The 25,877-nt window shown below is 43.6% G+C and overlaps 1 protein-coding gene across 1 annotated transcript in view; it reads left to right on the top strand.

Annotated features, from left to right (window-relative positions):
• Positions 1 to 22,907, top strand: part of ZNF236 (zinc finger protein 236) — a 115,889-nt gene extending 92,982 nt beyond the window's left edge. The window contains exons 26-31 of the mRNA XM_020282434.2: positions 2,448 to 2,635; positions 12,465 to 12,596; positions 14,832 to 15,029; positions 15,709 to 15,838; positions 18,855 to 19,031; positions 20,727 to 22,907. Coding sequence (XP_020138023.2) covers positions 2,448 to 2,635; positions 12,465 to 12,596; positions 14,832 to 15,029; positions 15,709 to 15,838; positions 18,855 to 19,031; positions 20,727 to 20,851 — 950 coding nt within the window. The 3' untranslated portion in view covers positions 20,852 to 22,907. The remainder of the gene's footprint in view (positions 1 to 2,447; positions 2,636 to 12,464; positions 12,597 to 14,831; positions 15,030 to 15,708; positions 15,839 to 18,854; positions 19,032 to 20,726) is intronic.
• Positions 22,908 to 25,877: the final 2,970 nt, after the last annotated feature.

Below are 25,877 nucleotides of genomic sequence, written 5' to 3'. Positions count from 1 at the left end.
GCGCTGGGCTCAGGAGAGTGGGCGCGGTTCTGAAAGTCGGAGTCTGCGACGAAGCGAGGCTTAGCCTGCTGCGTGTCCTGGAGGAGCGCTGGGCTCAGGAGAGTGGGCGCGGTTCTGAAAGTCGGAGTCTGCGACGAAGCGAGGCTTAGCCTGCTGCGTGTCCTGGAGGAGCGCTGGGCTCAGGAGAGTGGGCGCGGTTCTGAAAGTCGGGGTCTGCGACGAAGCGAGGCTTAGCCTGCTGCGTGTCCTGGAGGAGCGTGGGCTCAGGAGAGTGGGCGCGGTTCTGAAAGTCGGGGTCTGCGACGAAGCGAGGCTTAGCCTGCTGCGTGTCCTGGAGGAGCGTGGGCTCAGGAGAGTGGGCGCGGTTCTGAAAGTCGGAGTCTGCGATCTGTACTTAAATATTAGATCCCAATTTTCATGTCGAGAGTATTTAATTTGAATTTAAAGCTGTAGCTTTTAGAGCTATTAATAGATAATTAGGAGCTGTTTCCATTTTTTCCTGCTGTAGTCACATGTTCTTAGTCACACTAAGGATAGTTCTAGGGGAACTGGTGTCATCCTCTTTGTGGAAAATCCATTGAATTAAGAACATTATTAAGAGTTCACCATTTGAGATAAAATATAAACTCTGGCATCATCTGAAGTTGTTTAGTGCTTTCACTGAACTTTGTGTGAGGATTCACTTTAATTAAATGACATACTGGCTTCTGTTTTCTTTTTTAGATTTCTCATGTGGCAAAAGGTCCCTGGGACCTTTTGATACGTTAATAATCACTGGAGAGTCGGAATTATTTTACCAGTGGGAAGGGTTTGGAAAAGGCGTTGGGTTCCTTTATTTAAGGAGTTAGGGCGAGGTAGCTTTGCTTTGGTTCTTTCCAGGTGTGATCCTGTGTGAGACTCAGGGGACCTGGTCTCCTTTCCATCCTGCCTCCAGGCGCTTTGACGGCTGCTGTGCCATGGATGAGGATAGGCTGCCCCTCCCCAGTCTCTCCTCCCGATTTTGGCTGAATGGCAGTCCACGCGGCTGCTCCTTGCCCCTCCCAGGGGGCCTGCTCACGTTAAAATCGCCCCGAGTGTTAGTCTGCAAGCGTGCTGCTGTGTGGGGCATCGTGGGAAAGAGGCGCGGTCGGCTGCTATGCTGGTAACTGGTAACTGCTGTGCTGGCAACGCCCTGCACGAATCCACACTCCTTGCTGTCCCGTCCCGCACGTCCGAGGAGCCCCTCTGCGCAGGACGCCAGAGTCGGCGGGTGTCTGACGGAGCTGGAGTCTGAGCAGGGAGTCCTCGCCTCCTAATGGTTCCACTGCTTTTGAAGGTTCCAGGGCTGAGCAGCACAGTGTGGGACTCCGGGAGTGTGGCTCTGTGGAGGCGTTGTGTTTGGAGGGCTCCAGTTACCAGTAAGTAACCAGGTTGCCTGTTGGCCCCCGACACTGGGAGATGCTCTGGGCGGATGTGACCCGAGTCATGGCCAGGTATCGACAGGAATTTTGTTTGTTTTTTAAACATAATCAGGAAATAGCTTTTTGAATTTATCCTTTAGTTGTCATCTTGGTATCCTCAGCATCTGTCATGGTGGCCGAGGCGAGCGGATGAGGTGTGCGGTTGTTAGGAGGATGGATGGATAGATTGTGAGAATAAAGGGTGCGTGCCTGTATGTAGGTTTGTGTTTATACTTTAAAAATCGCTCTCGCTGGTGCCCACTGTGGGACTTTGATAACCCCCTTAGTTCTAAGCCCGTCTTGTTTGCCAGTAGGTGCATAAGTGTCTGTTTTGTAGAAGAAAAGATTTTTCTTGCCAGATTCTGTCCCATCTTCCTTTCTCTCATCATTTGCTACCGGGGGGAAAATATTTAAAAGTTTTCTTGTTTTTTCCTGAAGAAAATTAAGATGTCTTGCTGGATGTATTAATATTTAAAGGATTTCATGAGGTTTGTTTTGATTGCCTGCATTTCAGCAGAAGCAGAGAGTATGGGTGATAAAACGAGAAGTGAATGGAGATAGTCAGCTTCATCCACTCAACTTTGGAATTTGTCGTTGCTCAGTGGATCGAGTTTGCGTCCTTTCTTCAGCTGTCTCTGTAGTCCTGGGTAGGGACAGCGTGGAAGTTCTCGTCTGAGCTTTCATTCTACCGTAGCCGCAGAGACTGGGGCTGTGGGGTCACATTTTCACTCTTCTTTTGCTGGATTTTCTCTGTATTATTCTGAAGAATCAGAGTATACTCCTGCGTAAAGACACTTAAAAACTAAGAAAAGCCTTATCGTAAAATTGGAATTGGAAAGATTGGAATTGGAAAGATTCTGTGGTTAACTTGATGCAATTTCAAAAGCTTCGGCAATGGCGATGCTCATTACTACAGATTAGCTCCTTTGTGAAAACCATTCTTCCCTTGCCCTTAAAATTTGACGTCTCTGGCTTTTCCGCTGACCCACTATGTCGCCTCTTTTGTAGAACTTAATACGACAAGTGGAGGCCTTCCTTCAGCAACGCCGATGTCTCCGTCGGCCATCTCGACTCAGAACCTGGTCATGTCTTCGTCAGGCGTGGGAGGAGATGCCAGTGTCACGCTGACTCTGGCCGACACGCAGGGCATGCTGTCCGGGGGCCTGGACACGGTCACACTCAACATCACTTCTCAGGCAAGTGCCTCGAGGGAGGAACTGAAAGACCCTTTCAGCAAGTAATCTTTGCAAACTTTGTTCATTTATTCTTTTCTAAATATATATTCTGAATTTGTTTTATAAAAGTGAAGTGGCTTTTTTCCTGGTTAAAAAAGTAATATGTTAAATGTAAAAAGGGGAAAAAAGAAAATTCAGACAGTCTAGAGAAATATTAAAAATAAAGTAAAAAAAAAATCCAAACCTTTAATCCCACCACCCAAACAGAACTACAGTTAACGTTTTAACGTTTGTATCTTTCTAGACCTTTGTGTGTGTGCTTGCTTGTACACACACACGCGAGTTCACACACGCACATATACAGGTACATAGTTTTAAATTCTTATAAAAATAAGTTCATGTACACATCCTGTAAACTTTTTTACCTCTTACTATATGGTGAGCATTTCCACTATTAATGATGTTAGCAATCCAAAACTTTTCAAATTGCTACATGGCATTTAGTTTTGAAAATAAGCTTTGTTGAGGGGCATTATATTGTATTTGAGGTTTCCATAAGTACCATGGGGATTTTCATGCCCTTAATGACTCAGGTTCTTGGATGAATTCCCCCCAGTAGATAGGCCATGGCAAAGGTTTGTGACAAAGGGCATTACAGAGGGTGCAGACGAACAGATGTGCAGGGTGAGTATGCGCCTTCCCTAGGGGCCACCTTCCAGAGCCTCCACATGGTCAGCTATCTGGAAGGTCTGGGATGTACATTTTCATATGATGCCTTGGGCTAAGATACTGAAAAACTTTTCAGAGTTTAATTAGAAAAATCATGATGATAAATTAAGAGTAATTATAATGAAGATTAGTCATAATAGAGCTATGTCAGAAGTTTGGTAGTTCACTGTAAAAAACTGTCCTTAGTTGATTGAAATTCTGATCCCATGCGTCTGTCCCTGGCTGCAGTGACAGCAGAATGTGCCACAGAACTCAGCTCCTTGTTTTTCTCTCCAGCGAAGCACTTTCTCTGGTAGTCCTGTCTACTGAGCAGGCTCACTATGCAAGAAAAACAGTTAGGATTTTGGCATCTGGAGCAAGATTGGTCCCAATCCTGTCACAGCCCCGTGCTGGATAGGTCAGCCCTTGCAAGCTTGAGTGCTCCTCCTTCGGGACACAGAGGCGTCTCCTCTGCTGCACGCCCAGGCAGCGCGCAGGCAGCTCCGTCGGTGTTGGATGCTCACGCCCTCAGCAAGCAGCCCCTTTCCACTCCCCCCAGATGCCCCCCCCCCCCCCCCCCCCCGGCACAGCGGCCGCCTTTCCTGATGGGACACAGGCGCTGCCAGCGAGGGCCGAGTGCACTGGGGACAGTGGCTTGCCTCTGGCCAGCTGGCACCTGGTGGAGCAGCCCCCACGAGCCCCCCACTGCTCCCAGGGACCTGCTGGCCAGCCGGCGACATGCCGTGTCTGGCCCCAGGAACAAAGCGTGTCGCATGCTATTCAGCTGCGCTCCTTCCTGAGCTTTGTGTGGTGAACAACTGTTTACATATTTTAATGCACATTTGTTTGCTCTTATTTGTTACTCAATACCTGTTTGTCACAACATTGTTACTAACCTTCTAAATATTAAGAATTAGTCATATATTTTAACATTATAGTTGGAACCAAAGTAGCCATCTCAGGGTGTAAACGACTGGAATATTTTTCCAGAGGCAGGAAGCTTGGTGGTTTCAGGCGGGCTGGCCGGGCTTCATCCTTTCCCACCTTCCTTCCCACGTCATAGGCCAGGCTGAGGCCACCTGCCGTCCAGGGCTGGGTGGCGGGTGAGAGCCCGTTCACTTGCTTTCTGCTCAGAGAACCCTTCAAATCCAGGTACAGGACTCTGCAGACTAACTGATAGTGAATTTGTCTTTCCCACCTTTTTATTTGCTGCCAAGATAATGTTTTTATATTTAAATGGTAGAGCAGTGAATGGAACCTTCAGGTCCGGTTCTCTGGGAAAGCGCAAGGGCATGATGGGCTTCCTGGTGCCCCCGCTTTCCCATCTGGGGGCGACCTTTGTCATGATGCTCCCGTCAGTCAGCTCTCAGGGTCCTCGGTGCTTTTCTCACGGTATCACTTTGATCATGGTAGTTAAAAAAGTCAAGAAGTGAAAATTAAAGTGTACATTTCCATCAAATTAAATGCCTTTGACTGGCGTTTGGAGGGTGGAGGTGGAATTTGATCAGGAAAATCCAGAAAGGTGTTCATTTCAGTGACAATGAGAGTGCGTTTTCTGTATGGTGACTTACATCCCTTTGAGAATTTTTCATTATAATTAAAGCAAAAGTTCAGTAAGCCGTTCTCATCGTGCAGTAGGTTGGATTTGTAAAGTCTGTAATGTTTGCTGGGATGCCAGTGCTTCCTATGCAGAGCCCGTGGCTGCGGAGGCGGGCGGGGCCCGGGAGGGCGTGCTGTGCAGGGAGGTCCTCCAGGAAGGGCTGCAGTGGCCCTGGCAGCGGTGACCCTGGCACACAGCGATGGTGGCTGTGGGTGTGGGGTGGGGGTGACGGATGGCCAGGCTGCTCCTGTGACCCATTTCTGGGTCCACGACCTTCACCAGCCAGCAGCTCAGGCTCTGCGGCTCCACGTTGATCCCTGGTGGTGGCACTTTCCAGTTCTTCCAGAAAGCTGGGCCTGTGACGGTCCTCAGTGTCGAGGACAAGGCCCAGTGTTCTTCACTGGCATGCGAACGAAGTTCCCCACTGGCTGCACCTCAGCTTCCGCCCCTTCTCCCGTCTCTCTCCCTCACTCCTCACAGACTCTGGGCTCTGCTTGCAGAGCTGCTGGGAGGCTCCTCCTGGGCTCCTGCTCTCCTGAGAATACCCGTTGCACACACTCCCAAGCCTGCCCTCTGGGGCGCCGGGCACACTGGGCACCCTGCGCCTCTCCACCCGTCCAGGTGTCCTGGGTCCCCCAAGGCTTGTCCAGCTGTGAGCAGCAGGAGCCTGGCAAGGTGGCAACTGTCCACCAGGTGCGCTAGCAGTTTCTGTTGAGCTTTGGGTGGGTCAAGCCAGTCCCATATATTCTATTCTGTACTTTTAAGAAATTATCAAACACAAAATTTTAAACCCCGATTAATAATGTATTCTCTAAAAAGTAATTTAAAAATCTCCAATAGAAATTATGTGGCTTTATTTTAATCTCTTTCCCATTAGCTGACAAACTTTATTAGTCTTACAATGATTTAATATTCTGAAAACATGAAAAAACCAGATCAAACCTTTCTTAGCTTTATGCATGGTATTTTTCTAAATATAATGAATCCTTATATAAATAAAGTCACCATTTTGTTAAGAGATTAATGAACGTATTAAAAAGTCTGTAAATATGTTAATTATTATGATTGTTTATGATCATAAAAATTTGGCCTGAAAATCAGAAGGTAGTCAAGAGAAATTAACCAGTTTCTAACAATAATTGTTCAATATAGGTAAGAGGTATTCACTAAGAGATGAATATCAAATGGCTTAATATTAGTCCCTTAAAATGACACATACTCCTTGAATTTAGTGGGAAATGAATTAATAGCACTGGGAGGGGATCACACATGAAGAAATCAAGTTGTTAAGTGTTATTCTGTACTTAGCATTTTGTACACAGCACATGAAAGAAATCAGAATGTCCCTCAAGGAACTAAAAGGAAACAATAATGTAAACATTTAAATTATTATAAATTTTAAAAAGATACAGAAGTAACATTACATTTATTATATATTATTTTTTGTTTTTTTTCTTTATAAGGTCCATAAAAGAAAATGGTTCTAAAAACAAAGAAAAGTGGTCTTAAAATAGTTTACTTAAATAGTGTTCCTTAAATAGCATATGTCCAATGGATAAAGTTAAATCCATAATAACAGAAAGTTTGGAACAAATATGTTTCTGAAAGTCCCTAATTAATCCTAATTTAAAATTTGAAAATGGCCCAATTATAGAAGAATATTATAGGGGCAAATGTGATTCTAATTCAAAGAAAATTAGTTTATTTTTAAATAAAATTATTTTGAAGAAAAAGTTAAAATGCAGTGATAGGAAACACACTTATAATAAAAAGTAACTTTATGAGGAAATTATTAAACAATTTATTTTTAATTGCAAACTTGAGATGATTTATTCTTTCTAAATTTGGGACTGTTGAGGGGTGAAGAGGATCTGATTGGCCGCTTAAATCTGCCAGTTTTATAAGGGAGTATAAATAGGCCCGTAAAAAAAAAAATCCACTCAAGAAAGCAAAATGATTTTCAGTTTATTCTGAATACAAAAAATAATTTACTTGTTCATGAAGAGAATTCTATTTTACATGAATTCTTATATATTTTTTTAACTCTATTATTATTGATAACTGGCCAAGTGTAAAACATTTAAAACTTGGTATTTAGATGTATAAATTTTTTTTTTTTTTTTTACTTTTAATAAAAAATCAAAATTTGTGGAGTGAACCAGAAAGTAACAAGTCTTATTAAAGACTCCTAATGAGAAAAGAGCTCAATTCTAAAGTAACAAAGTTCCTTGTAAGTATAGTAACTCGGATTGTCTGGCCGTGCTGTGTGAAGCCTTCTTCATTTTGTGCTTTTCTTAGCTTTCATCTTCTATCTACAAGTCTTCACAAGGGAACTCTTGTTCCCCTTGCCAGCTACTTCTACCCTTCCTTAATTCCAACTGCCACTCTTTCTTCCTGTAATTTCGTCATTTCAGAACAAAAATGAGTATAGTTTTTCCCTTGAAATACTTGCATAAGCTGAGAATGTCATTTGAGATTGGGAATATGTGCATTTATTGAGCCAACACTGGTTCTTATGTTGTCAGAATTTCTGGCTAGCGGTTTGTCTTTGATTAGTAAAATACAGAAATGTGAATTAAAAACTCCGGTTTGATTGACACCATTTTCAGTTTGAATAGTCTGTAGTGAGGTGGCAGCTGCAGCCAGAAATGAAAATGTAACAGAAACACAGCAGTAACTGGCATTTTTTTAAAATTTCAGAATATTATGGGAGTACAAATGTTTGGATATATGAATTACTTTTGTGCAGTTTGAGTCAAAGTTTTAAGTGTGTTTATTACCTAGATAGTGTGCATCATACCCATTAGGTATGAATTTGCTCATCCACTCCAACCCCTTCCTACCTGCTTGATTTCCATTTAATTTTACTACCATATGTATACATGAGTGTCAGTCATTTAGTTCCAATTTAATAGTGAGTACATTTGATGTTTGTTCTTCCATTCTTACCATACTTGGAAGAATGGTCTCCAGTTCCATCTAGGTTGTTACTTTTTTTTTTTTTTATGGCTGAGTAATGCTCCATGGTATACATATGCCACACTTTATTAATTCACTCATGTATTGATGGGCACTTGCGTTGTTTCCACATCTTTGTGATTGTGAATTGTGCTGCTATAAATATTTGAGCGCAAGTGTCTTTTTTTATAAAATGTCTTATTTTCCTTTGGGTAAATACCCAGTAGTGGGATTGCTAGATCAAATGGTAGGTCTGCTTTTAGTTCCTTGAGTTATCTCTATACTACTTTTCATAGCAATTGTACTAGTTTGTAGTCCAACCAACAGTGTGTAAATGTTCCTTTCTGTCCACATCCACACCAGCATCTGTTGTTTTGGGACTTTTTGATAAAAGCCATTCTCATTGAAGTTAGGTGATATCTCATTGTGGTTTTGATTTATATTTCCTGATGATTAGAGACATTGAGCATTTTTTCATATGTTTATTGGCCATTAGTCTATCATCTTTTGAAAAGCTTCTATTCATGTCTTTTGCCCACTTTTTAATGGGATTGTTTGATGTTTTCTTGCTGGTTTGTTTGAGTTCTTTGTAGATTATGGTCATTAGCCCTTTATCAGATGTATAGCATGCAGATATTTTCTCCTATTCTGTAGATTGTCTGTATACTCTGTTGGTTATTTCCTTGGTTGTGCAGAGGCTTTTTTACTAAATGACAAACAGGACATGTTATCAAATTTTGTGGGATTCAGCAAATGCAATAAGAAGAGGAAAATTCATAGCCATAAAATGCCTATATCCAAAAGACAGATCACAAATTTGCAGTCTAATGAATCGGCTCAAGAAATTGGAAGAGGAAGAGCAACCCAATCCCAAACCCTGCAGAAAAAAAGAAATAACTAAGGTCAGAAAAGAACTAAACAAAATTGATAACAAAAGAATTATACAGAAGATTAATGAAAATAAAAGTTGGTTCTTTGAAAAAGTGAACAAAATTGACAGGACTCTTGCTAGATTAACCAGAAACAGAAAAGAAAGGACCCTAATAAGCTCAATCAGAAATGAAAAATGAGATATTACAATTGATACCACAGAAATATAAAATATCATCTCTGAATACTATACAAATGTCTATGCACATGAACTTGAAAATGTTGAGGAAATGGACGAATTCTTGGAAACACACACGCTCCCTTGGCTCAGTTAGGAAGAATTAGAACTCCTGAAGAGACCAATAATAAGTAACGAAATTGAAGCAGCAACAAGAAATCGAACAAAAAAGTCCTGGACCAGATTGGTTTCAAAGCCAAATTTTACTAGACCTACAAAGAAGAACTGGTACCTATACTGCAGAAATTATTTCATAGCATAGAGAAAGAAGTAGTCTTCCCAAGCTCATTCTACAAAGCCAATATCACCTTGATACCAATGCCAGGAATGGATACAACACAAAACGAAAACTACAGACCAATATCTCTTATGAATATAGAGGCAAAAATTCTCAATAAAATTTTAACAAACAAAATTCAATTGCACATCAAAAAAATAATCCACCACAATCAAGGGGGTTTCATTCCAGAGATGGAAGGATGGTTCAACATACACAAATCATTAAATGTGATTCACCACATAAATAGAAGGAAAACAAAGACCATATGATGCTCTTTATAGACACAGAAAATGCATTTGATAAAATTCAGCACCCTTTTATGATAACTGTTAACAAAATAGGCATAGATGGAACATACCTCAATATTATAAAAGCCATATATGACAAACACACAGCCAACATCATACTGACCAGGAAAAAATTGAGAGCATTTCCGCCTAGAACTGGAACGCTTCTGTTCAACATAGAGCTGGAAGTCCTTGCCAGAGCAGTCAGAGAAGAGAAGGAAATCAAGGGGTATCTAAGTGGGGAAAGAAGAAGTCAAACTATCGCTCTTTGCTGATGATATGATCTTATATCTAGAAAACCCCAAAGATTCTGCCAAGAGACTCCTGGAATTGATAAATAAATTCATCAGAGTCTCAGGTTACAAAATCAGTGTACACCAATTTGTAGCATTCCTATATACCAGTAACAGTCAAGTTGAGAATCAAATCAAAGACAATACCTTTCACAATAACGACAACAACAACAACAAAAAATACCTAGGAATATATTTAACCAAGGAAGGGAAAGACCTTTACAGGGAGAACTATGAAACACTGAGGAAGGGAATCGCAGATGTTGTAACCAAATGGAAAAGCATATCATGCTCATGGATCGGCAGAATCAACATTGTCATTAATAAAATGTCTATACTGCCCAAAGTGATTTACAGATTCAGTGCAATCCCCATTAAAATACCAATGTCATTTTTTGCAGCTCTAGAAAAAATAATTCTATGCTTCGTATGGAACCAGAGAAGATCCCAAATAGCCAATGCAACCTTAAGCAATAAGAATAAGTCAGGAGGTGTCACTTTACCAGACTTCAAGCTATACTACAAGGCCATAGCAACCAACACAGTATGGTACTGGCACAAGAACAGAGACCCAGACCAATGGATCAGAATAGAGAATCCGATGTAAAACCATCCTAATTGCCATCTGATCCTTGACAAAACAGACAAAAATGTACACTGGGGAAAAGAATCTCTTATTCGATAAATGGTGCTGGGAAAATTGGATAGCCACATGTAGAAGATCAAAATAGGATCTGCACCTCTCACAAAAATCAGCTCATGATGGATAACAGACTGAATGAAACTATAAGCATTCTAGAAGAAGAGGTTGGAAAAACTCAGATAGATATTGGCCTAGGCAAAGAAGACCACAGAAGCAATCACAGCAACAAAAAATAAATAAATGGGCTGATTAACTGGAATTTGAAAATAGCAATATTCAATGAACTTCCCTATCTGAGAGGGATAGTGAACGTGAAGCTTTATTAGTGTAGGTAAGGATTTTTCTTAGTCTATGTTTATGGAAAAAATTAGGCTGATATATGGAGATACCTAATTTCACTTTTTTAAAAAGGTGGATAAGGGAAGTAAAGAATCCAAATCAATTTAAGGAGCTCTCTTTTCTAGATGATGACTTTGTAAATTTTTTGGTTCTATTTTGCTACCTGCCTTAGGTAGTATCTTTCCCATAAGAAATGGACCTAAAGTCCTCTGATGAAGTTTTTTTAATGCCAGCTCAGTCCTGTTTCTCCTTCCTGATCCCTGCTCACTTCTCATCTTCCCTGTTGGGGGCTCGGCTTGTGTAGTTTTTCTACAACATTGAGAAACATGTCTCACCTTAAACCATAGGATGCCAGTGACATCAGCCGCCTTCTGTTTGATCAGCTGCATTTTTAACTGTGTGTAAAATATGTCCAGAATCAGCACTGAGTTTAGCAATTGAGGTTTCATGCTGAGTTATTTATGTTAATTCAACATTTGCAGTAATTCTCTTTTCAACCCCCCACTTCACCTTCCCGTCCTCGTTACCTCTCTCTGTTGTTCAGAGTCACTCCCAGAGTATGCAGGAATGGTAAAAGACTTGTAGTGGCTTTGTAGAGCAGAGCAAAACTGTGTATGTGTTTTTAAACAAACTTTTTTTTATAGATACACACACAGGAACTTTTGAGATATGATTGACAAACCAGAAGTTCACCTGTTTATTTTTAATATTTTTCTTTTTAAAAATGTTTTACTGTTAATTATTATGGGTACATAATAGCTGTCTGTATTTGTAGGGTGCATGTGATGTTTTGGTACAGTCATACAATTTGTATTAATCAAATCAGGGTAATTGAGGTATCCATCACCCCAAGGATTTGTCACTTGTTTTTGTGAAGAACATTCTAATTCAGCTCTTTTAGTTATTTTAAAGTATACTTTTAACTTATTATTGCTTATAGCCACTTTGTTGTGCTATCAAATATTGTTCATTCTTTTTAACAATACACCTGTTTATTTGAAGTATACAATTTCATGATTTTTAGTTTATTTAGAGTTGTGTGACTGTCACCATAACCTTATTCTAGAGAGTTCCTTAAGCCCTAAAGAAACCCAGACCCATTGGCAGTGGCTGCATGTTCCCCTCACTGCATGCTCCTTTGCCCCCAGCCCCTGGTCGCCACTGACGTCCTCCTTATCTCTGTGGATTTCTCTTTTTTGGACATTTCACACAAACGGAATCATACAACATGTGATCTTCTGTGACTGTTTTCTCTTTCATGTGGCATAGTCTTGTGAAGTTCCTCCGTGGTGTGCATGTTTCGATAGTACCAACTCAGGCCTTTTTGTTGCCAGAGAATGTGCCTGTATACCATGGTTGATTTATGCGTTCACCAGGAGGCGGACATGGGGGCTGGTGCCTTCTCTGGCTGTGATAGCTGTGCTGTTGTGTACACGTACATGTGCATCGAGTTTCAAGTGGACGTCAGTTTTCATTTCTCTCAAGTTCCTGGGTTAAATGGTGGCTCTGTGGTTAACAACTGCTAACGGAGCTACCAGCTTGTTTCTCAAAGTGGCTGCACTGTACAAGATCTCTTGAATTGTGACTCGCTCTGCTCATGTCACCACTCCTAAAATAACATGGTCTTCCACCAGGGCCAGCAGTTCCCAGCGCTGCTTGCAGACCCCCCACTCTCGGGCCGAGGTGGAGCGGGCTCCCCGCAAGTCATCCTGGTGAGCCACACCCCTCAGTCGCCAGCTGCTCCTTGTGAAGAAATAGCCTACCAGGTACGGGGGCTCACGCTCATGAGCCCCACCATGGAGGGGAGGGTGAGGGAGGGCTGCGGGGTCCCCTGAGCGGGCGTGTGCCGTGACGGACGCGAGAGCTTACTCATTCAAAGACTCGTTTTTATGGGATGAGGCTTTAGCACCAGGAAATTAGGTGGAGCAATTGATGTGCAAGTCTAGTTTTAAATCTGTTAACATCTTGTATTTGCCTTCTGATCAGACTTCACACAGCGGTTTACTTGCATTTAGTTATTTTTGCAGATTTTCTTGTAATGTTGTTGCGGATTCTGTTGTGTCTCATGGCATTTTTTTCACATGCACTTGGGTAGACTAGTCCATTGTCATTGGACTAGTCTTTTTTCTTAAAATGCATGTTTTGGGGGGCCAAAAGATTTAGTAAATGATAGTCTAAATATAGAAAAGTCTAAAAACTATTTCCTTAAAACTTTCTAGAGTCAGAATTAAAGCACAGGTGATAAATAGTCTCTGAAGTTAAGAAGCATTAAACTTTATTCTTAAGCATTTTTAGCGAATGAGTTTTCAGGGTAATTACTTAACAGTTTTCAGTAGGATAAGGACTTTCTCATAAAGAAGCTAGACATAACCAGCTGTGGGGTTTCCCCCAGCTCGGCCTGAGTAACCAGGGCTTGTCTAGCTGAATCTCAGTTTGTGCAACTTTAACACACTTGTGTCTGGCTGCCAGGCTCGGATTTGATGATTCACTACAGGGTCTCACAAGACTCAGGAAAATCTGCTGGACTTATGGTTATAATTTATACTCGTGGTTGTAGTTTTTATACCCGTGGTTATAGTTTATACTCATGGTTACAGGGGAAGGTACAGATTAGAACCAGCAAAAGAAAAGGCACACGGCACGGAGTGAGGAGAACCCTGGGCGCACCCATCCTGGTGTCCTCTCCCAGTGGCATCACATGGACAGCACTGGCTCTCCCCGGGGCGCTGCACAGCGCAGCCCTGGTGTCCGGTGTGGCGTGCCTACAAGGCTGGCTTTGCCACACGGTCTCCACCCCCCACGCCCCCAGGCCAAACTGATGTAGTGTGGCCCAGGCCCCAGGTGAAGCAAAACAGATGTTCACTGTGAGTCTCATCGTTAGCGCAAGCTATCTGGCATTTCCCGAGGTCCTGGGCATTAAAATACACTCTTATCTACTGGGATATGTCAAGGGTTTGTAGTTTATGTCCCAAGAGCCGGTCAGGGTGCTTTGGAGTGTGTGGGGTTTGAACACCCCAGGCCTAGTGAGTTGACTGTTTACTGCACACATTGATTGCTAGACAGAAAAAGTACTGACTTCTTGATCATTATTTTTAAACTCTGTTATGATGCCTTTGTAGTGAAACCTTATTAGTCTCACATGTTTCAGAGAGGTCCTAGTTCAATGCCAGGGCACACCTCACTTAATTCTTATATTTTATGTGCTTTCTTTGTGCTGGGTACTATTCTCAGCACCTTTTATATTACCTGATTTAACTTTCACCAGCCTGACAGGTAGGTCTGAGTTGTTTTTGTCAGATGAGGAGACAGGCATAGAGTGGTTAAGTACTAGCCCAGAGTGGCCGGGACAGTAATGTTGGAACTGGTCAGTTTGGCTGCACAGCTCTCTCACTGACCACTGTCGTGTTGTCTAAATCTTGCTGTAGCCAGTACGTTTCAAGTAACCCAAGACAGCTGCGTGTGTTCTGGTCTACCGTGTTTCTCTGAAAATAAGACAGGGTCTTATATTTATTTTTCCTCAAGAAGACACCCTAGGGCTTATTTTCAGGGGATGTGTTATTTTCCCCTCAAAGCCTCAGCTTGCAGCACACACAGGATGGCTGGGACCTGACAGGGGGAGCCGACCTTGTTGGTGGGGCTGCCCGCACCTTTCCGGTCACCTCTGGGATAGTCGCTGTCACGATGGGGCAGGTGAGAAGGGCTGCTTGTCTTCTTGACCACTCCATGACGACATGCATGGGTTGTGCAGATGCGCTGCGTAGCCACGCCCATCACTAGGTCTTATTTTCGGGGTAGGGCTTCTATTGTACAAATGCTTAGACATCCTGCTAGGGCTTATTTTACGGGTAGGTCTTATTTTCGGGGAAACACGGTATGTGCAGCACGGGCTCGGTGTGTCCGTGTGGGCATGTGTCTGTTATTGAGTGGTGGTCTGTCAGTTCACAAACAGCGCTAGTCTGGTAAAGTCTGCGGAGAGTCACAGAATTCCTCGTTCACTCTAGGTAACTGACATCTCCGGGAACCTGGCCCAGGGCAGCCAGCCCGAGAAGGAGGGGCGTGCGCACCAGTGCCTGGAGTGTGAGCGGGCCTTCTCGTCGGCCGCGGTGCTCATGCACCACAGCAAGGAGGTGCATGGCAAGGAGCGCATCCACGGCTGCCACGTGTGCAGGAAGGCGTTTAAGCGCGCCACACACCTCAAGGTAGGCCCTGGCGAGGCCTGCAGTGCTGTGATGGATACACTTCTCTGTTTTTATTAAGGGAATAGCCAAGGGGTGTGAATGCATTTCCTGGGTAGTTTGAGTTGCAGTGGGCCTGCTGTGTATGATGAATAGATCAGAACCAAAGTTGCAGTCCCTGTAGACTCTCAAAGACTCTAAGTAGCATCACTATGTCTGGGCAGGGAGGGGGTCACACAGGAAGGACAAGGGCAGGTTTGGGTTTCGAAGGCAGAGCCCCTCTCTCTGGGGGTCAGTGCGGGCCCGTCCCCTCAGGTCGCTGAGGAAGCGATGAGAGAGAGATGCAGCATGCCCGCTAGTCCAGGGCCGCCAGCCCCACGAGGAGACCATCAGTGCCATCCCTGGCCCAGAGGAGAGGGCTGAGCTCCTGTGTCCTGGGGGACAGTCACAGCCTCCTGTCTGTGCCAGTCTTCCGCAGAGTCCCAGCCCCCTGAGCAGGCTGTTGCTCCAGAGACTACCTCTGTCTCCTGTCGGCTCAGCAGACATGGGTGCCTGCTGTGTGCAAAGAAGGTGTCCCAGAGATGGAGGGCTCCGCCCTCAGGAAGCTTGGATTTTTGTGATTTGTTTTTCCTTTGCCATTTCGAATCTCTAAGGTTCTGTTTTGATCTTGAGTGCTTCCTCGTCTCCGTGTTGTCTCTGCCAGGAGCACATGCAGACGCACCAAGCCGGCCCCTCTTTGAGCTCTCAGAAGCCAAGAGTGTTCAAATGCGACACTTGTGAGAAGGCGTTTGCCAAGCCAAGCCAGCTGGAGCGCCACAGCCGCATTCACACAGGTAAGGGAGGTGACGCGCTTTTCTCGTGTCACTCTTTGAGGTAGCCTGTCAGTGATGAGAAAACAGGATTGCACACATCAGTGTTCATCTTCGAGGTAATGCGTTATTTGTAAAGCAAGGTCCATGTGTTCCATTTCCCCCTGGTATTTGATCTATTTATTGTCTTAACTTTTTCAAGTAGAAGATTTTGCTATTTGCATCATGGCGATGGGAAATAGGAACTGTCAGCAAGGACTGCTGTGCTGTCCAGGAAGGCGGACGCATTGGCATTGTCCCTGCCTTCCTGGCAGAACAGACAGGCAGCCCGCCAGGCCCAGCTCCCTTCCTGGCCTTTCTCTTCTGTCTTAAGACTCCCCATCTCTGCTAGCTTTTCCTACCACCACCTCGATCTGCTCAAGCCCCTTGTCTTAGAGAAAAAAACAACAGAACACCACCACCTCTCCACCCCTGGGCTGGTCTCTCTGCTGCCTCCACTCAGCCTCTGGCTGCCCCGTCCTTCTGGGCATGAGCCCTGTTGTCTGACAGTTACCAGGGGCCAGGGGTTCCCAGCTGTACCCACGTGGCTCTCTGCTCCTCTGCCCCAAGGCAGCAGGACGCCCGGGTGGCCTCACTCCTGGTCTCCCTGCAGCTGCTCCAGCCCTTTGTTTGGGAGACAGCAGACTGGAAGCCTGAGAGGCAAGTTTGAGCATAGGGTCCTTCTCCTTCACCCCTCAGGGTGCCCAGGTGTTCCCCTGTGCCCGTCAAGCCCTCACCATCCACAGCTCCTCCCCACTGCACCCAGCCGTGGGCACCTCAGATCGGCAATCGCCTGCTTTCTTGTGCCTCTGCTCTCAGCGTACTCTCTGCCTGTGGTCGTCCTCCCAGCCCTTGTCTCTCGGCCACCTCATGACTCAGCTTCAGGGGTCAGCCTGCCCGGCTCTTCCCCGAGAGGCCTCTATAACTGTGGGTGCCCCGAGGCCAGCTTGGTGCCCCCCCCAGCCCCCCATGGCCTGCTATGTGACCATAATATATGCTGCTTCCAGTTCACCATGGTCTTCAGTCTCAGCCCAAAGATTTGCAGTTTAGTGTAAAATAAGAATTCTATTCATCTATTTTTAGCTAGACTTGCTGTTTTATCATTATCTTAAGGTCTGTTTGTATGCTTTGTTAAATGTTTCTAAAAACTTAGTAATTTAATAATACATGTCTCTGGCTATAATGTGAATATTCACATTCTAGTTTCTCTGCTGATCAAACTATGCACCATTTAACATTTTATTACTTTCATTTTATTTTAAAAATGACTATTTGTAATTGTATTTCTGAATCTTTCTATTTGTAATTCCATGTGATATGGCATTAGCATCTGTTATGTTGTATCTTTTATAGTTTTGTTCATCATAAAGACTGATGTTAAACTTTTGGGCAATATTTTAAAAGATGTCTTGGTAGGAAAAGACTCAACTTGTTAGCCTATTTTTTAACTAGTAGATTACCTTATGCCATTTTATATTCATGGGGGGGTGAGCATTTTGTCATGTTTTAATCTTTTTGGTGGAAATGTTGGTTAAGTATTCTATGTCCTTTTGTGTGAACGTAGAGCACATTGAAGGGATTGAACCGTTTCTCGAACTCTTAGGTTCTGAGGATAAAGACCTGTGAGACTGTAGTCTGTGGGCCTGAAATCTGCTGTGGCCCCTGTTCAATCATCCGTGTACCTGGGAAGCTTCTCAGCCCTTTTCTCTTGCGATCAGTTGACTCCCTGGGCTCAGGGCTTGGGCCTTTCCTGCAGCCTCTCGGGCTTTCTCACAAGCCCTGCCTGACCTCTGAGGGCTCCGGGAACAAGTTAACTAGACATTTCATGGTTGTGTTTAGATCAGACTCAGTTGGCTGAGAGTTAAGAAGCAGGAAGAGGTGGGGCGTGGTATTTGTTTTCTTTTGTTCCTTAACGAATTTCCACAAACTGAGCAACGTCACATGGCCTCCACTGCTCGTCTCCTGGAACTTAGGTCAGAGGAGCAGATGGGCTTGGCCGTTCTCAGCTCTGGGGGAATCTGCCTCCGGGCTCACCCAGGCCGTCGGCAGCGCCCAGCTCCTGGGAGTGTAGGACAGCTTCCAGCCGGGGAAGCTCATGGATTAGACTGGGCCCACCTGGCTAATCTCCCTTCTCCCCCAAAGCCAGCAAGTAGTAATGAAACATGCCCTCAGGGTAGTCACAGTCCTGGGGATTAGGGCGTGAAGCCTGGGCTGTTTTTAGGACCCTGCCTACGTAGGCACGTGGGGTGAAACCTCATTTGTTGTGGACACTTCACAGGAGGGAGACAGACGTAAGCATGACAGACACTCGGAACCTGTGTGGATAAAGAGCAGGTGCTTTCAGAGCTCGAGGGGGCCGCATGCTTACGTGTGATCCAGGAGGCCCCCTGGGGAAGGGACCAGCCTGAGAGTGAGAGGCAGCCAAGCAGAGCGGGTAGAAAAGAGCCTTCTAGGCAAAGGTGGGGGGGGGCCTGTGCCAAGCCTGGGGGTGGAGCCCATGGGGAGGGAGGAGGGGACACAGGACGGCTGGTGCCAGGTCTGCCCTGGGGCTCGTCCGGGCAGCTCACAGCAGACTCCAGACTGGACAGCTCTTCCTTCCTTGCCTTGTCAGTGTCTGTGTCAACTTGAAAGCACTTAAGTAACACTTTTAAAAATGTTAACTGAATCATAGTTTTTATTAAATGGATTTAGTATTCTCATATCTTCAATGTCTTTTTGCTTTGCTACCCCAAATGCATTACAAACATTCTGTTTAAGCAGTAGATGCTCAAGTCTTATTTCTGGATGCTTCCATGGCTTTCAGTAGCTTTTGATCAAAGTTTTGTGACTTGACACAGAGTGGCTTCCCTGGAGTCCTGTCAAATAGCAATCCGAGTGATGGCAACAGGAAGAGCATCACGATCTTTTAAAAACCTGCACACTTTGTTCAGAATTATTTTTTCCGTGTGTGCTGGTGAGACACAGTCTTGTCAGACACTGACGCGTGGCTCTTTCTGCACAGGCGAGCGGCCGTTCCACTGCACCCTTTGCGAGAAGGCCTTCAACCAGAAGAGCGCGCTGCAGGTGCACATGAAGAAGCACACGGGCGAGAGGCCCTACAAGTGCGACTACTGCGTCATGGGATTCACACAGAAGAGCAACATGAAGCTGCACATGAAACGGGCGCACAGCTACACGGGTGAGTGAGAAGCACACTTCGCCTGAGCGTGCACGTTCTCGGATGGCCTGGACGTACCAGGCGTCTGGTTCACACAGTGATTGTGCGTGGTATGGCGTGTGATATAGCCTCAGTTTTATGGGCTGGAAGCCTGTGCTTTTGCTACTTTGATACTTAGTGTACACAGTCTTCGGGGTTGTCTATGGGCTGTTCCTCTTTCCCAGCCACACTCAGAATTGGATGAAATTACATTTCTGGTTTAGTTTGGCAAGGATGCAGAAACTTATTGGGAGCAAGGTGGCCACCCTGAGCCCCTGTGCAGAGGCAGGGTTTCTGAGCAGCTGGTTTCTCCCTGGTCAGGGCCTTCTACGGTGAGCAGTCAGCAGCCGGAGCAGCAGTGGCATCCCCCTCACCAGCGTTTCTCGAAGCCCCCGCCCCTGCAGCGTGCGGCGTAAGGGCTGTTTCAGCGCATGGGGCACCAAGTGCTGGAGGCAGGGCCAGCCTGACGTGTGCACAGAAGCGGCAGAGCCTGGCCCAGTGCCCCTGCTGCGTCCTGCTGACGCTGCGCAAACTGCAGATGGGCCTCGGTTTCTCTTTGTTGATTTGCCAACATTGGTGCCGTCAGAGAAGGGTGTTGGGGTGTGAGCCGCTGCCTGTCTCTTTTGTCTCTTGATTCTCCTCTTTGTTTCCTGCACGGAATCTGGCAATGCTGTTCGTCCCTAGTTAAGAAAGGAATGCTGACAGATAACCCAGACTAGGCTGAGCAGCTGTGCACAGGAGTTAGAAACACAAAATCCGAGCAGAGCCCTCGGAGTGCTCCGTAAGCGACATTGGACAGGCGTCGTGCACTGAGTGGCGTGGCTTCTGAGGTTGTCGGGACCAGGGGGTACACCTTCATATTGTGGGGAGATTTTATGGAAGGAAAAAGATGATTTTTCTCTTTAACATCTACACTCTAGAAGTTATGCATGTCAACAGTAATCATTAGTTGTTTGTCACTGGTGCTGTATCAATAGAACCTTTGTGGCCGTGGGTGTCAGCACAGGCTCTCTGATGTGTTCATGCCCACAAGACAGTGACTGCTGCTGACAGATCATTTAACCTGTGGCTCAAGTGTTCCTTTCTCATTGGCATGGATATCAACATATCAACGCAGAAATTTCTTGTCTCTGTTCACCCAGAAGTCTTTATTTATGTATTTCTTTATTATTTTTTTAATTGTCTCTCTCAGATTATTCTAAATTGTAAATTGCTTTTAGGGCACATACAGTTATTCTGTGGGGGTTTATAAAAGGTCACTATTTTCCTCACCTTAATATTCTGCCTGTTGCTTTATACTAATTCTACCAATTGTATTTCGTTTGTTCCAGCTGACATACAATGTGTCCATCGTTGTATATATTGACATATCACTGGACACACAAATTCCATTTATATAACATATAGACCCCTCCACGTGGTGGTCAGGTACAGATTCAAGCAGTTGGAATATTTTTGACAGTAATTGCATAGTGCTTTATTGTTTGCTAAGCAATGCCATGTAAATAATTTCACTGAGTTTTCACAGCAAGCCTGTTCATCAGGATAGGTATAAATAGTGCCCTTTAAGCAAACAAAGAATCTGAGTGCTTAGCTCAAGAAGTCTGTGTTTATTAAATGTGAGTCATTTTGTGCTGCTGGAGGTCTGAGAGTCTGTGTTTCCCTGCTGCGTGACAGGAGCCCTGCCGGAGTCTGCCGGCCACCCAGAGCAGGACGGCGAGGAGCTGAGCCGCACCCTGCACCTGGAGGAGGTGGTGCAGGAGGCGGCCGGTGAGTGGCAGGCGCTCACCAACGTGTTCTGACGCGCCGCCAGCACACCTGGGACAGCCTGTCTGGAGTCGCAGTTGGTGAAGAACAAAGCACTCGGAACTTCTGTGTGACAGCTCCAAGTGTTAAACGTGTTACTCCGATGGTTTTGTAGCTATAGAATTATCTAAAGAATCATTGTCTTTCAGAGACTTGCAGGAAAAAAACTGGGAAAAATGTAAACGCGTTGCTCTCATTTGTCTACAAATCACTGAACTCAGGTACTGCAACAGGCGGTTTCACCTTCTCCTCCACGGCCAGTGTGTCTAGTTAGCAGACAGTAACTGGATCTTACTATCATTGTAGTGTGATTTCTTTGTATTAGCAAAGACAGACGTGAACACAGACAAGTATGTAAGAGTTTCCTTCATGCTTTCTGTTATAAGAAGCATAGCTTACAAACAAACATAAGAGGTGCATGAAGTTCAGAAAAAAATGTTATAACACAGGGAAATGTTTTCCACATTTTTCTCTGTGCATTTTGAAAATTAGTAGAAATCGACTCTTTTTAGTCACCGTAAGTTGATATAACTAATACCTTGAGAGATGGCTGGACCAATTCTCTCTCCTTTACAAATATCTAATCATTAGTTCCAAGAATGCAGTATCTGGGGGTGTCCACACAGGGAATCGTGTAAACCTGACTCACAAATAAGGATCACACTGTCCTCACAGGATGGTGACAACTTACTGTGTGAATCTGTGTTCAGGTCCATGGGTTAGATTATTGCAGAAGCACAAGCCATACATTGCAAACAGGAAATAACAGAATCGTCTCCTAGGAGCAAGGAACTGTGGCCCTTCCCACCTCAGTAAATAAGAAGCATATTTGTAGTTTAAGGACAGGAACCCATAGCAACCCCGTGATTGTCTCTTCATGCACAAACAGATGTATTTTTTTATTTCAGGGAATTCTATAATATCATCAATGGTGCCACATTAAACATGTCCCAAACCAAATCTCACCCGTGCTGGGGCAGAGTGCGTGCACGTCGTTCCTACAGCATTCCAAAGATGGAAGGTTCTTTACTTCATGTTGATTTTCCTTTGAAATTATTTATATGTTCTATATATAAATACATATGTACATAGACAGATATATGGGCCTCTGTGTGGCTGAACAGTATATTTTGTAAATATAAGCACTAGTCCCAATTGCAGAAAGAGCGTCCGAGTTTCACCTCCCTGCGAGCACTTCAGACCAGTATTGTATTCATTTTATTGATAAATGGATATCTTTTTCATTGTAATGTAAAGCTGGGTTTTATTTTTTTCTCCTGAAAAATAATTGCCTTTATTTTCTCTCATTGCCTCCTTTGCTTCAGAAGAGAGTAGTTTTATTATAAATATTGTATGGACTTTGTATATTAAGAGAGAAGCTCATTTCAGATTCCTAAAGATACAGACATTTCACTGTTATTTTGAAAGGGCATCTTTTGATTTTTTTTTTCATTGTTCACTTTTGGCATATGTATATAAATAATATTGATGGTGATATGAAAACTTTTGTTATGTGAAAATATTTAAGTCAGAAAACTGTTAAATAATATTACTTTTTTTCCAAACTGCTTTGTGTATTGTATATTTTTTTAAGAAAAAAAAAGCCTTATTTGACTTATTCTTGTGATACTGGACTTATTATAAATCCTGAAGTTTCCTTGAATGTCAGTGTGTATACCTGGCTGTAGTCAGTATATTCAGAATAATTGTAATTGTGCTGGAGTTTTAAAGTTTCTGCTTTTAATGCACTTTTTCTTTTATAATTTTGTATTAAAATATTTTAGAAATGTTGATTAATTTTGGTGAACAAATATCCCCAAAGTTGAAATTGTTGGAATTTTAAATTTTTGTTCTTGCTGGGTTATTTATTTTACTTTTAGCATTAAATGTCATCTCAGGACATCTTTAAAAATGGGGTTGTTTAATTCCTAATTGTATAGAAAGCATAGCTTAGTGAACTGTATTGGTTAACTGCCTATGTAAGGCCTTAACAGGTGAATCAAAAGCCTACTTTTATTTTGCTTAAAGAAAAAAAATCTATCAATAATTCCATTTTGTGTCTTCTCTCAATTTCTTAGCAGGCAAACACAAGACATTTATGTATTATTTTTATTTAATCCCTAATTATAAAAGCTGCTTCTTTGCAAAAACATTCCTTGAAAATACAAGGTTTTAAAAAGACATAATTTCACTTGAATGTTTGTGGGATACAGGTTGATCTTTATATTGTACTGGTTGATTAAAAATTTTTCTTAGAAAAGAGATTTCTAGCCTCATCTATAACCAGGGTTTTGAGGATAGAGATTTGTATTTTTAGAACTATCTCATCATAGCATATGTGCTTTGGAATAACTACAAATAAAAAATGAAGTTAGGAAATGTGATTAATTTTTTTTCTTTCAAAATATTCAAGATAAAATAGTTTAGCACACGAATTAATTTAAGTTCAGATATTTTTTAACAGAAAAGAAATTTAACGATGTTTTTCATTTACGTCTGCGAAGCTGAGACAATGAAAGTTTACCCTTGCCATGTCTACTGGAAGGCTGCCGACCTCAGAAATCAGGGTCTGGCCCAGTGACAGCACGCCGTGTGCATTAATTAGCGCAGTCCCGTGCAGGTGCGGGCACCGTCCTCGTCTGCCTTCGTCAGCTGCCCTGGTCAACAGTGGGCTGCACGTGGAACCTTCTGAAAGTTCGTAACTGTCTCTAACCCACTTGCACCCTGAAGTAACTGTTGAGCACTTAAGTAAGCTCAGAGGACGAAGTCCCTTTCCAAAGATGCTACACGTGAAACTGGGCTGTAGATGTGAGTGCGCAGAGGAACGTAGCCTGTGTAGAATCCGGCCAGCTGGACACTGCGTAACGGGGCATGTTTTCACAGAATGGCGATAGATTAAAAGCATGTTTCCAAAAGTATAAACTCGGATCCTCCCCTCTCCCCGACAAGCTCTACTTTTGCCCTTTTGAATACCTGGAGTGTTTAGACGAGTGTCTGAGTGGAGGAAGCCCCGAGACGGGTGGCCGGCGGGGCCTGCCGCCGTTGAGCGCGGGGCGGCAGAGGCCGCCTGCTCCGTCCCCAAAGGCTGTGCTGGTGGACCGTGGAGACCCCGTGCGAAGGAGTCGTTTCTGACGTATTCAGCGTCTGACTAGGACAAGTTTCTTTGCTGTCATATTTTATACTCCCTCATTGTCATTTTTAAGGAAATTTGGTTTTTGAAATCATAGCTAGTGCTCTGTGGCTTCCTTTGAATTCCCCTAGAACGTTTATGTACAAGAGTTGCATGTGTCAGTACAGGTACAAGATTTTAAAAAGTAGAAGTGGATTTCTGTTCATATGGATTTTCCTCTTTTTGAGAGGAAATGTGTAACTCATTACGATACACATTTTAACATTAAGTGACCATCACACAGATTTATGTAAGTAACTTTTTAAAGGAAATACTTATAAGATATATAGAACTGCTTTCTAGTTACTATTTTTAAGGATGTCTCATGCCTGCTCCTTACATGAATTTTTTTCCTGAATCTTATTTCAAAAATCAATACCGTGCCCTCCCCCCACCAAAAAAAAGTTAATCCAAGGGTTGGTCGTTGCTAATTTATCCTTTTGCTAAAGCCTACTGCATTGTAAGTGAGGCAGAGATGAGATTATACAACTGCTACTTCTGAATCTAGAGTTCTCCGATCCATATGCATGTACAGTAGGCGCTTTGGATTTTTTGGAATAAAATTTCCAAAGCAACTACATACGTAGCCCAATTTAATGCCATGTATCTCTCTGGGGCCTCTGCATCTATCTTTACTTATTCTAATGAAAATATCCCATGCCAAAGGCTACTGTGCAGGAATCTTCCCTACTGAAAAAGTGGGAGCAACAAAATATTTTGTAATGCCACATGCCCCACAAATTCCTAGCGAAGCCCTTTCCTTTGCCCTGGGCGGGTTCCTAAGCCAGGCATCCTCCTTGGTCGTTGTTTGCCCTCTCTGAATTTGTGTCCCTTCCTCAGACACACACGTGCCCAGAGCGGCGCCCACACTCATCTGTTCCGTTTCACGCTCGCCCGAGTCAGAGGCATCGCACTAGTTTTTTACCTGGGTGACTAATCAAGTGCTAAAAACTAAAGGTTAGTGTCAAATGGCAGGAGCGATAGGCAGCAATCCTATGAGATTTTGCTATTTAGTTTTTTTATGTGTAACACTTTACAAGCATGAAGACTTTTGTATGAAATCAAGATTTTGTATTATATCTGACAAATTCTAAAGTGACATAGTGATTCGTTCTTGACTCACCAGTAAAGAGAATTTTTAAAGTTAATTTTTTTTTTTATTTACAGAAGAGTTCTCTTTTTATCTTCAGAATTGTTTCATGGTCTATTTATACATTGGATGCTATTTATTTAATCCAGTTTTGTATTAGAAATGGATAGTTATGCCAAAAGCCACTGTGTTGGCTCTAAAAATAATAAAGATAGTTTTTGTATTTTAAAACTCCTGTATATTTACTTATTTGGGTTTTGGGTGAGTGGTGACTGTTTAAAGACGACGTTTTCCCTAGGCAACGTGTTCAGCACGGGTTAATGCAACACCATGTCGAGTGTGCGATGAATTCAGGCCCGCGGAGTGACGTGGTGTGAGGACGCTGTTTTCTCCTGGAGCCTGGCTCCTGCCTGCCCTCCTGTTAGGCAGGTACTTGTCTGTGTGTGAGGCACGTGGGGTGCTGGGCTTTCCCAGAAATCCCAAGGGAGTTAGTTTATATTATCAAATTCTTTTAAAATACGTGTGACGTTTCCAAACTGTTATGAATTTGTAGTTTATAGAATCGTTACCCTATTGAAATAACAAATTAAGCGTGTCTTTTTTCCTTAGGTTGCCCGACTCCTAGCACAGGTTAAGGGACTCTGTGCACTTTTGGACTGAAATAGCCTAATGTGATTTTAACTTCCTCAATGTGGGATGGTAAGAAATTGTTTTGCCATTCCTGTTGCTTGTTTTGTTTGTGGGAGGCATACTGCTCTAATAG

This window comes from Microcebus murinus, chromosome 17, assembly GCF_040939455.1.
Source record: "Microcebus murinus isolate Inina chromosome 17, M.murinus_Inina_mat1.0, whole genome shotgun sequence".
In the NCBI taxonomy this organism is placed as follows: domain Eukaryota; kingdom Metazoa; phylum Chordata; class Mammalia; order Primates; family Cheirogaleidae; genus Microcebus; species Microcebus murinus.
This window is presented reverse-complemented; position numbering and strand designations above follow the sequence as displayed.